The sequence below is a fragment of the Mizuhopecten yessoensis genome, unplaced genomic scaffold (assembly GCF_002113885.1).
Source record: "Mizuhopecten yessoensis strain PY_sf001 unplaced genomic scaffold, ASM211388v2 scaffold11181, whole genome shotgun sequence".
NCBI classification, from domain to species: Eukaryota; Metazoa; Mollusca; class Bivalvia; order Pectinida; family Pectinidae; genus Mizuhopecten; species Mizuhopecten yessoensis.
In genome coordinates, this window is record NW_018408920.1 from 470,731 (window position 1) to 483,754 (window position 13,024).

Sequence of the window (13,024 nt, forward strand, 5' to 3'; positions counted from 1 at the left end):
TAAATAATCACAAGTTTATAAGTGCTACCCTATTAATAGCGTGCCACAACCAATTGACGAGTATACAAGTAAGAAACTCATCTATCACCAATATAGACATGTGTTTTACAATCGGCAAAGTAGTCAAACTATAATACGCGGTCTACGTCATATTTTGACCGATTTGTATATAAAATATTTACTTTACAATACATTACAATATAATTAAAAGGATAAATGAGAATGGATCAGGGATTTAAGGTACAGTACACACATGAAGTTGGGCCACTAAGTACAAGGACAAAGCCGTGAATGTGAACTCTCAGGCTAAACAAGTGACTGCAATAGGCATCATAGGGCGTGCTATTGTTCATGTGTCATTGTTCCCACAGTTGGTTACGATGGGAATAGAATAGCATTGTTCCTGTCAACATACGTTGACCTATGGCGTTAACATAGTAACGTCACTTTCTGTGTCATGAGTAGTTTTTTAAAATGTTTTATTAGTCACTCACTGACACTGCTGTCATGGGTTGTCCGCAGGACTTGGTAAAAGCATAGTGGTTTTTTTTTGCATGTGACCTATCATACACCTAGCTCTGTAGCTCTGTATAAAAAACATCAGGTAAAATGAAATGTAAAACCAGGCGATATAACTTCGTTACTCACTATAATCCACAAGCCATGGTCTGTGTAAATATAAAGAGCCAACTAGAACAGTGTTCTCTTCTTAAACCGAACCATATATAATCCGGAAACCTGTAGAAAAGCGGAATTTACACTACATATCCCAGAATTTAGACAGCACGTTGTGAATTCCTTATGAATGAACGATATTTAGATATAATATGTTTTGTTGACAGAACACGTCTTGCTACGGCATCTGGATTCCAAAGTCTTCAATTCCGTTTAATTGAGAACAAGATTGGTTTAAAAGAGGTAAGCGTATGTTTTGTAAAAGAACACGTTTATTGAATTACTCCATGCGTATTGTACGCATGTGGTTCAGGAGGCACGGTAGTCTAGTAGTAGGACACCGGCTCGTGACCGAAGGGTTGCGGGTTCGAGTCACGTCACGGCACTGTGTTGTATCTTTGAATAACATACTTTACTCCGCTTGTTCTAGTCTACTCAGCTGAAAATGAGTACGTGGTAGGGCAGTTGAGAAAGATATTGGCTGGTTGCAAAGGCACTATAACCATGGATAATAATTTGTGAACCGCTTTGAGACAAGCTACGAACTAGGTTGTGTAAAAGCGGTATATAAGAACCTCGAATTATTATTATTATTAAATAAAATAGCCTACTGTCTTCATGGCGATGGGAATTATTTATTTTACTAGGAATACAATGTTGATGAGAATTTTCAAAACCTTTGATAGACTAGTTTCGAATATGAGTTGATGAATGTAGCATGCTAATGTACTATGAGGCCCAGTAACACAGTTACGCCTGTCTATCTGTAACAGGACAGCCGCGTTAAGTACAACCAGCAGCATTACATGAAGGTGTTCAACGACCCGGAGAACATAGCGATGTTACAAGACTCTATCTCCAGTCCGTCTCTCCTCACACTGGTCGAGGTAGGAATCCCACAAACCCCGCCCCAACAACGTGTAGTTGATACACCAACCTTGGCCTTTATAAAGCCATGAATGCCATTACGCGATTGTTGATGTCATCATTATCATAACGTCATAACTGTGACACCCACCTTTTCTGGACAGGTGGCTCTTCTATAAATTGAAAACACATACACTATGCATACACGTATATAAGTTAAATGCCGAACTTCGAAACAACTTTTTTTTTATTAGATTAACATATTCCAAAATTGGTAAATATTAGTATTAAAATGATTTCAGTTGGCACTCATAGGCAATGTGAATGCCAACTGAAGGTAGTTCAATCATCCTTGAATATATCTTTGTTAGGAGTTGTATTCATACGACAATGGTATAGATATATATTTTAAAATTTGATTAAATAACAGATGTTTTATTACGCTGCTTTTCTTCATGAACATTGCCATTCTCATTAGATTGTCGTGTTTCTTTATTTTACTAAACTCAATAAAGCGATGGCTGGAAAGAACTCCTGGACTGGCCAAAGCTGAATTCCACTTTTGGGAGAGGTACCAGTGTGCTGTCAACCGGTGGTTGGAGGACCAGTGGTACAAACCTGTTAAGGTAAGGCCTACTGGGTAAGTGTCGAGGACCAATGGTACAAACCTGTTAAGGTAAGGCCTCCTGGGTAGGTGTGGAGGACCAGTGGTACAAACCTGTTAAGGTAAGGCCACCAGGGTTAGTGTGGAGGACAACTAGTACTAACCTGTTAAGGTAAGGCCTCCTGGGTAAGTGTGGAGGACCAGTGGTACAAACCTGTTAAGGTAAGGCCTCCTGAGTAAGTGTAGAGGACCACTAGTACTAACCTGTTAAGGTAAGGCCTTCTGGGTAAGTGTGGAGGACCACTGGTACCAACCTGTTAAGGTAAGGCCTTCTGGGTAAGTGTGGAGGACCACTAGTACTAACCTGTTAAGGTAAGGCCTTCTGGGTAAGTGTAGAGGACCACTAGTACTAACCTGTTAAGGTAAGGCCTTCTGGGAAAGTGTGGAGGACCACTGGTACAAACCTGTTAAGGTAAGGCCTCCTGGGTAAGTGTGGAGGACCAGTGGTACTAACCTGTTAAGTAAGGCCTCCTAGGTAAGTGTGGAGGACCAGTGGTACTAACCTGTTAAGGTAAGGCCTCCTGGGTAAGTGTAGAGGACCACTGGTACAAACCTGTTAAGGTAAGGCCTCCTGGGTAAGTGTTGAGGACCAGTGGTACAAACCTGTTAAGGTAAGGCCTCATGGGTAAGTGTGGAGGACCAGTGGTACAAACCTGTTAAGGTAAGGCCTTCTGGGTTAGTGTAGAGGTTTAGTGGTACAAACCTGTTAAATTAAGGCCTCCTGGGTAAGTGAAGAGGACCACTGGTACTAACCTGTTAAGGTAAGGCCTCCTGGGTATGTGTGGATGACTAGTGGTACCAACATGTTCAAGTAAGGCCTCCTGCGTAAGTGTGGAGGACCACTAGTACTAACCTGTTAAGGTAAGGCCTCCTTGGTAAGTGTGGATGACCACTAGTACTAACCTGTTAAGGTAAGGCCTCCTGGGTAAGTGCGGAGGACTAGTGGTACCAACATGTTAAGGTAAGGCCTCCTGGGTAAATGTGGAGGACTAGTGGTACAAACCTGTTAAGGTAAGGCCTCCTGGGTAAGTGTAGAGGACCACTGGTACTAACCTGTTAAGGTAAGGCCTCCTGGGTACGTGTGGAGTACCAGTGGTACCAACATGTTAAGGTAAGGCCTCCTGGGTAAGTGTGGAGGACTAGTGGTACAAACCTGTTAAGGTAAGGTCTCCTGGGTAAGTGTGGAGGACGAGTGGTACTAACCTGTTAAGGTTAGGCCTCCTGGGTATGTGTGGATGACTAGTGGTACCAACATGTTCAGGTAAGGCCTCCTGCGTAAGTGTGGAGGACCACTAGTACTAACCTGTTAAGGTAAGGCCTCCTTGGTAAGTGTGGTTGACCACTAGTACTAACCTGTTAAGGTAAGGCCTCCTGGGTAAGTGTGGATGACTAGTGGTACCAACATGTTAAGGTAAGGCCTCCTGGGTAAATGTGGATGACTAGTGGTACTAACCTGTTAAGGTAAGGCCTCCTGGGTAAGTGTGGATGACTAGTGGTACTAACCTGTTAAGGTAAGGCCTCGTTGGTAAGTGTGGATGACTAGTGGTACTAACATGTTAAGGTACGGCCTCCTGGGTAAGTGTGGAGGACCACTAGTACTAACCTGTTAATGACCTGCTAAAAGATATTTTGATTTAGATGGGTGCATGAAACATATTTGGTGGTTTTTCCAAATCACAAAACGTTAAAAATATTGAAATTGATTTGGATTTGAGATAACGACTCGTAATTGTTGACACATAACCAGGTTTATGCTCTCTCTTCCAGTTTAGTATACGTATCTTCACTTAAGGGATTTACCCAACTTAGGTTTATCTATAGAAAAATCTATACTGGAATGAAAGGAAAATCTGAAGTGAAAGAACCTTCAAAAGTTAGTGAACATTCTGAAACCTAGGGCTAGGTCATCGGGAATAGCTTTTATCTCATATTTTCCTAATCTTGTTAATACACCAATAACGTCTCATTCTTATAAATCATATAATAGATCAAAAAGAATAAATAATTGTTGTTGCTGATATTGCGAGAATTAGGCGTGCATTATTAGAAGGGAAGACATAATGATTTTGATCTGTGATTTGTAAACAGGATGAAAATGACCCTGAAGTGAAGGAAACACTCATGGCGGAGTACCAGAAACAAAAGGTAAACAAAGAAAGGATCTCATTTCAGCTTCTTTATAACACATCTCTTCAATCTGTCAAGTACAATGATTCATTGTCACAGCATGGCCTAAAACATGATTCTCAATAACATACATTTTACAAATATCAATTATACTCATTTATTTGATTTTTTTTACCAGATAACATAATTTCATAATCTCCAAATCTAATAAGAGGAATTTGGTTAAAATATGAAAATAATCCTAAAAACAAATTTGCTTAAAGTGTTTATAATAACAGTCATACCTCAACCCCGCTGTTATACCATATTAGAAATGTTCCTGAATATGGAAACATATGAGCAACGCAAATCATGTAAGTACACGCAAGTCTAAGAAACTGTATCAGTATTAGATAGTTCCAAGATCACTAAAAGTGAATTTTCATTAATTTCATACCGATATGTTTTGTCTTGTTCTAGGACAGCTTTGATACTGTGTTCGACCCGGAGAAACATCAGAAGTCAATGGAACGAGGTGCTGTTATTTGATATGATAATTATGGCATATTACCTTAATATACCATTTAACCATACTGAAGCTTATAAACGTTGGAACTTTGCAGTTCATATATGAATTTAGTTTAACACTTTTCTACACAAGAGATCGGTGTGAGATAAGCAATGATCTGAAATGATAAAATATTGTCATCTACATCTGTACGTTGAGAACTAACGAATGGTAGAACAAGCTGTATTGTAAAGCTAGGTATTTGTAATTTCTAGGACAACACTGCAGCTAATTCGAAGAAATTGCTGGTCATTAATTGATTGATTGATTGATTGATTGATTTTATATAATGTATTTATTTTCATTTAAGTGAAGTTACATTTGTTGTTAGATAATTCAAAGCAATTTCTTATCTTGTATCAACGATTTCAGATGCACGTTTGATACACATAGCAACGGATGACTTTTGACTATTGCATCCCTTTCTTACCTGCCTTGTTGACGTTATAAAGATTATATGTCTGGTTTACTTATTTACCTAGGTGAAAGGAGACTAAGTCACAAGGCGTTCCAGGGCGCCCTGATGATCTCGCTGTACCGGGACGAATCGCGCTTCAATCAACCCTTCCACCTTCTCACACTCCTGGTGGACATCGACTCCCTCATGACAAAATGGAGATGTAAGACATATTCAATAATATACATAACAATAATATATGTTTTACTAGATCATGCTATGATAACAAAACACACATGTAAAGTTTTGGTTATTTTTTTCAGTGTTGATGAAGTTCTGAACTTTCCATTTTTACAAAAAAATAAATCCATAAGGTAATGTCACAGAGTGGTTTCAGACTTAATTCAGGTCTACCTGTAGTAATATGTAGTCTACCGACTGTCATGTGAATCATGTGATGAACAACATGTGACAGATTGAGGATGTATATACATATTGTTACTGAGCACATTTAATATACTAGTACACCAGTACAATACCACACTATACCGCTACCTAGCTTACAGCCGTCGTTAATGCTGCAAACCCATATATAACTGCCAGATACCTACCAGCCATCGTTAATGCATTGTCACAGGAAATTTCAGTCTATAATACTTACAAAAGCCGAGACCATCGGGAATGCATCTTTTAGAAACATAGGAAAATAAAAGCATTTATTAAATAATAAAACTAGGCGCATATGAAAAATACTCTAACAAGAAATATAATCAAATAAAAGATAAGATTAAATACGAAATATAATCAAATATGAAATCAAATAATAAAATAAAAAAAATATAACCGAAAATAAATGTTATCAAAAGCAATTCGATAACATATTTTTCAAATATGGCATCGGTGGCAAAATTCTGTAGTACGTAGTAAGTACAAGTCCATATGCCTTATTGCCACATACCGTTATTTATGTACAATTCATCAACACTTCAGATTTGTCTTTGAAAAAATGTGTCTAACACAAACACCTTAGAAGGGGGATATAAACACTTCAGCTCTACTTTGTTCAGCAAGTAGTCTGTTAACTATTATCTGATCAGCACTGTTACTCGACTTAGGTCCTCCAGATTTGTTTTCTCTGTTCTGGTCCTTAGGAAACGTATAGAACTAATACTGTCAGTTTGTAATTCTGAGTATTGTGTTTTTACTTAACGATTTATTTGAATTACTTTTATATACAATGAACACATTTATTTAGACATTGTCACTGTATAGCATTGTAGGTATAAAAAGAGATTGATTTCTACCTTTTAATGTTCATGACAGTTACTTCTTTAATTTTCTTCTAAATTTACACAGTGCCATCCTTGTCACCGAGTCGTGGTATAATTGTTGGTGATTTTATACATTTCGTCAAAATACACAGCACTCTTTATAGATATTATATGTGTATCTTTGCATGTACCGTAATGATCTGGGGATAAAATAAGAACCATCAATGTATGCATTTTATGGGTTTGAACTTCTTTAAAATGCACATTTTTATAACGAATTATCTCTTGAAATATTGCTTATGAACGAATTGGCGTTAAGATACAGGCTTTGACTTTTTGATAAAGTATGAACAATACAATCACGTACAGGGGAATATATTTTGCTTCATGTGTACATTATATTACAGATAATCATGTGATGATGGTACAGAGGATGATCGGCAGTAAAGTAGGGACGGGCGGCTCGTCCGGGTACCACTACCTCCGCTCAACAATCAGGTACAGCTGACAGTCACGAGGCCACACAATACAATGACAATGTAGGACATACTGTCACGTGGCAGGTGTTGGAGCACGTGATATCATGCTACCTGAGGGAACATGTGATCCATAAATCATTGCATTTATATTTTTACGCTAGGCATTGGCTTTAATAACTAGATTGGTCATCTCTAGTTTCATTCTTTTTGTAATGACGATGGGAAGAATATATCTGTGCAAGTGTGTGAACTGTTAAATCGCGCACTACTCCACTGATAAACCCTATGTTGTGCCTGGTTGAGCCCTGTTAACACTCTGTCAGTATAACATGTATGTTTCTGTGGTAATGACTGTTCTTCTTAGGTGTCCTTTGGCGACATTTTCCAATTGACTCGAGAACATTACAAGATTCGCACCAGTAATGTTACACGAATACAAATATAGTGCCCGAAAAATATAACAGGGCAGTATATATTTATTTCACTTTTCTTTAAATGCGGTTATGTGGGTGATGATAGTTATAGTTGTGACCACCAATGGCAAGGAACACTTAACTAGCTTATATTGAAATAATTACCCCAAGCGATATATAAATTGAAGACAGGTACAAATCTATTTCTGTGACATACACAAAGATATATCTGTGGCAGTAAATATGTCAGTGACCTATTTCTATGACAAGCTGTATGACTACTTTGTTTGATAAGGACAATGGTCTCCAGTTAAGTTACTGGTATATATGTTCTTGGTATATTTCAGTGACAGATACAAAGTCTTTCTGGATCTGTTCAACTTGTCAACATTTCTCATACCCCGTGACTACATACCACCACTCACCATAACCATGAAGAGAACGCTCAGCTCCGTCATCAATGGAGACTGCGTGGACGACGAGGTCAGGGCGAGCAAGGAATGCTCACCATAACCATAGTGTTACAGTGTGCTGGTTTTTATATCAACAATTAGTTAAGGAAAAAACAATTTATGTTGCTTATCAAATAAATGGATTTAAATATGTTGAGAATCCGGTGTTAATCTTCAAGTAGAAAAGAAATATAAAATACACTACAGCGTCAAAGGAGGGGATTATAACCCATACACAAGACTAAAGGGCGACAGGAGAAATTTAAAAGACACCAAAATAAAAACGAAAGACATCCCTTACCATGTCTCTTATCATATCAAGAAAAGTATGTCCTTCCACAAGCAAGAGTTACAAGATTTACAAAAATATTAAAAAGCACTAAAATAAGTTTTAAAATAGGACAGATTGTATCAATACTCTTCATATTAAATTGTTTCAGTGAGCCAAGTACTTTTTTAATCATACTATTCTGATGTTTGTCACTAGGCTGGGTAGTTCAAAGGTATGTTACGCAGCATCGACGAAATATTTCAGACAACTTCGAAGTAGTATCATTGATAAAATCTCTGTTTTAATATCACTCATACCATCAACTATGTGCTGTCTGTTAATGGAATCTTTCAGACAAATATCTAACAAACAAAAAACTCTCGCGTTGTTATTTCATCTCTTAAGTTTTTATCAAAAGCTTCCATCCTCGAAATCAACATTATCCCAATTATTTGTCATGCTAGACCTTTATGAATTGGAAAATTCTGATCTCAAAATATCTTTTTCTAATTGTATAAGTTTGAAATTACAATAAGAGTAATCCGCCACACTTGTATTTTATATACGTTGGCTTACTTATTCTATACCAGCCCTAAACCAATTAAAATAAAGTATCACATACCTTCAATTTGCCTCTCATAATTATTTTCTTCTTGGATTTTCGAACCTTTTGTTAAGTTACATAAACGTCTAGTTTATCTAGATACAATCAACATACTCACCAACACTGTCTATAGAAACGCGATGCATACCTTACTTTTTTAACACACACAATAATACGCCTGCCTTTGTTGTAGAAATAATCTTTGTTTACACAATACAGTGTTACTGTCCAGGTCTTTATAGTCTGTACTATCCGTCTGACTAGGTAATACACATCTAATCACACTTCAATCAGTATTATACAAACTATGGATATCTAAGCTGGTTTGGTGACCATAACATTAATATCAGCATTTCCAATGTCTTTGGAGTCTGCGTAATCCTGTAAGGCATCAACATATTTCCCCTCGTCGGACGGATCTGTCGGAGAAATGCTTTACTTCCAACTAGACATTTCTCATTTTAAAGGAGACCTAGCAAGGAGCACGGGGGCCGAAACCGAGATAAGCAAATGCAGGGGTCATCTAAAACAAATTGGGTGTGTTACAGTCGATAAACCACCAGGTATATTGTATAGAGTATATTACTAAGACTCCTATTTAACACTTATAGTACTTCACAAATGCGGAAGTGGTCATTTCTTTTCAATGCCTTCACTAGTGATCCAACCCCGGACCTTCTTTGCGCTATACTGTATCAGCCTAAGCTGGGTTAAACTCGAGGTGATTGTCCCGTTCCTCTGCAGCACGAAGACGACAAATCTATTGTGATCGTTCCATCGCCCCTTGTAACACCCAATAGGTTACACCAGTGAGTCATACAAGGAGTATTATAACACTATATCCTGTAACAAAGTGTGTTCATGTGTATTTCCCGCAAACAAAACGACACAAGAAAGAAGAGATATATTCAGTTTATGCTATTTGTTTCAATCGACAAGTTAAAGGTGGTTCTGTCTTGCAACATGAACAAATTCTTTACATGGAATATATGGTGCATAACGGGTTAAGTATACCGCATAACCATTTCTTTAATAAAATATTTCCGAAAAGGAACACACAAACTGGATGGGAGAGCAGTAAAGGATTGGTACTAACTAATAGAAAGGGACTCAATATATACTAAATAATGGTGTAAACAATAATGATTTTCTGATGTTCCCTGAATTTGCAAGTCTCCTTGTCCGTATCTGCGCTTCGTGCTCGGTCTATATCAAAATAATAAATGTCAATTAAAAGCTATTGTTATTTAAGAACGAGCCAGATTTTCGATGGAAGAGGAAAACAGGAGAAAAAAAAGAAGCATGTGGCCACTTGTGAGGAGTAGCACTTCCGGATGAGCAAGTACGGTTGTCAGGCCTGTAAACTTCACTCTTTTCAGTAGTTGTGTTAATCGGTTGGAGCCGCGTGAGGTCGACTGTGTTTCCTTTGATTCCTCGTGATTGTTCGCCATGACAAAGCTGTACAATAGGTTCGAGACTTACCGGTTAACCACCGCCTGGTGTAGCGAAGTAATTAGTATGACAATATTAATGATAATAGTCGTATTGCAATAACAATGAAATGAAGGATGTATGTTATTAACTATGAAATGTTTATTCAGTAACCATAGGAATATACGGACAATTTGTTATGCTGCAGACAAAGTCAATATTCATTTACCTTCCGAGCAAATGGTTATTAAAATTATCAATAAATCTTCACGGAAATATGAGTATAATGACTATTCATTCCTTATATAATACTTAACGTTAAAACGATTGCACTTATAAATATTTCAAAATAAGCGGATGGCTATAGAAATGATTACAAATGACAAGTCTTTAGCCTACTGAAACTGAACCAGATATGTCAATGTTAGGTATTGACCCCTGGAGAATGACTCGTCCTTGCCTATAGACTATTTTGCCCGACACGTTGATTGCAATGGCGCTGTCCACTGGCCATTAGATGGAATGTAAACAAAATGTTAGTATTGGTTGTAAATATATCACCTTCCACGACAATCAAAGGACAAATAGCTCCATCGTGATCGGCCACCGCAACAAAAGGTGAACTTGCATCAGGATTGCTTTTAGTACTATAAATGTTATTATGAATGATAGTTTCAATGATAGTGTATTGTTATGCACAGTGTGATCCATATAAGGTATACTAGAGTAACACAACACACAGAATGTAGTAAAAATTCAGCAGATATGTATATTACTGGATAATGGCTACATATGATTTAATGTGATCAGGTCTACACAGGGCTAAGTCAGTAAATAATTATATGTATGTTTTAATGTAAACACAGGGACTTGCCATGACTTATGACCAGTTCTGATATTTTAAGGACTGGCCAGGTTTTGGTGGTGGAGGAAAACCGGAGTTCCCGGTAAAAAAAACTACCGACCAACCGACCTGCCTCAAGTAGGTTTCGAACCCGCGACCCAGCGGTGGAGGGNCCCCCCCCACATAGCGTTCGTTCAAATAGGAAGATTTCACGTAATAGCGTAAGTTTCTTTAAATTATTCAGATACATTCAAGCAAACATCCTTAGCTAAAAATAAATGCAGTTTAGAATATATTTCCAATGTCAATATTAAGCATGACATGCAGGGATAGCACGGTTTGTATGTTTTATCTAGTTGTTTTATCGAATTTTCTATTACATAAGTGACTACACCTAGTCATAATTCAACTCCAACTTAGGTCGCATTAGCATTCAGGCTGTGCTTAATTGTGTTTGATTAATGAAACTCCTCAGCGTTCAATATACCCAGATGTAAATCCAATGCCATCCGTTTTTCATGTTTCCTCTTTGCATGTCAGTTGGCTTTGATAAAATATTGTGTATACCATTATACAACAAAAGAAAACATTGGGCTTGTCGTCAAAGGTGTACTTTTTCAAGTTTGTCCTTATCCAATGTTTACATGCACAATAACCAGAATATTAATGTAATTTACATTGTACGGGGTCTGTTTCAACACACCACATTTCCATACTTTAAGGACTTCTGGCCTTCAGAGAAAATTACGGATAGTTTTTTTTATCAATTAGCTAAAAATGATTTTCCAAAATAGACACATGATTAATTAAACGTATTGATAAATATACAGATGCAGACGAGCATTGTGTTCTTAGCTTAATGGACCGTATAATCAGTTTTTAAATAGCATTTTTACTCTTCTAAATATCCGTTTACTGCAAACTAACTATTTGAAAATGGTTGGTATGTAATAACGTAAGTCCAAGGACTGTAACGTTTAAACTTTAGTTTTGATTCTAGCATAAATTCACCTGTTTGTTAACTGTTGTGTTAAGCTTCTACGACTAAATCTAATTCCGAAGCAATTTGTCGTAAAAACGCCCGGAGAGGTTAGTGTAAGTGTATTGATGGTACAGCGTAGCTATGTCAATATGACTCTTTAGCTCGGGGAAAAACTCAGTACTGGCACCTCCTGTCTGTCATGACGTGTGTAGTGCTGAGATGGAGAAACAAGTTTGATGGCAATGATATGAAGTGAATTTACGAATGACGGCATTTTGCAATGACACAATGGTTTTAAAACAACAAGTTGGTGACAGTTGTGCGACGTTGAAAATGTCAGAAGATACAGACAATAAGGATAACGAAACAAGAAGTGAAGATGGAGGCGGATTGTTGGATATATGGCATAACTATTCATCGTCTACAACGCTTCACTGTCTCTCCAGAACTACAAAGATAGAGTCATCAATGTTTAGAAGGTATTTATTTCGTTTCTATTTATTTCTTTTTTTTCTCTCTCACCATTTTATTCAAATTAATGTGTATATGTGCATATGGAAATATATCGAAATGTTCTTTGTTCAGTTATTGTTTGTGTTAAGATAGTTTCATGGCATGCCACCTCATTTCACTTCACTTATCATGCATATCATAGATATAAAAATAACATTGATGAAGTATACAACTGCAACATTATTTATTTCAATAAAACACCATGGAGCTGTAGCGCTCTTTATTCCTAGAATCGCTATCCCAGCAAGGCATATTAGTACTTTACGCGGCTTAACTTTCAACTTTTATTGTGAACGAGTAGCTTAACTACATAATGTTAAGTGCATTTTGTGGAAGGCTTCGCTAGAAAAAGGGCAAAACAACAGCATACTTATTAGGATTCATTATAAGAGCGGGTTCAGCCTATCAGGTCAATCATCCTACAAAGAAGCATGAAAAAACGGAAAACAATATCAAGTCTGTTTTTTCTTGACCTCATTGTCCAAAC

The 13,024-nt window shown here is 37.3% G+C and overlaps 1 protein-coding gene across 2 annotated transcripts in view; it reads left to right on the top strand.

Moving 5' to 3' along the window:
- The window catches only part of LOC110440443 (tryptophan 2,3-dioxygenase-like), a 21,081-nt gene extending 13,036 nt beyond the window's left edge, over positions 1-8,045 (top strand). For both annotated transcript variants that reach the window (XM_021483527.1, XM_021483528.1), the window contains 8 exons: positions 843-918; positions 1,449-1,562; positions 2,058-2,168; positions 4,295-4,351; positions 4,793-4,847; positions 5,363-5,500; positions 6,956-7,046; positions 7,788-8,045. In XM_021483527.1, coding sequence (XP_021339202.1) covers positions 843-918; positions 1,449-1,562; positions 2,058-2,168; positions 4,295-4,351; positions 4,793-4,847; positions 5,363-5,500; positions 6,956-7,046; positions 7,788-7,953 — 808 coding nt within the window. In that variant the 3' untranslated portion in view covers positions 7,954-8,045. The remainder of the gene's footprint in view (positions 1-842; positions 919-1,448; positions 1,563-2,057; positions 2,169-4,294; positions 4,352-4,792; positions 4,848-5,362; positions 5,501-6,955; positions 7,047-7,787) is intronic.
- The last annotated feature ends 4,979 nt before the right edge of the window (positions 8,046-13,024 follow it).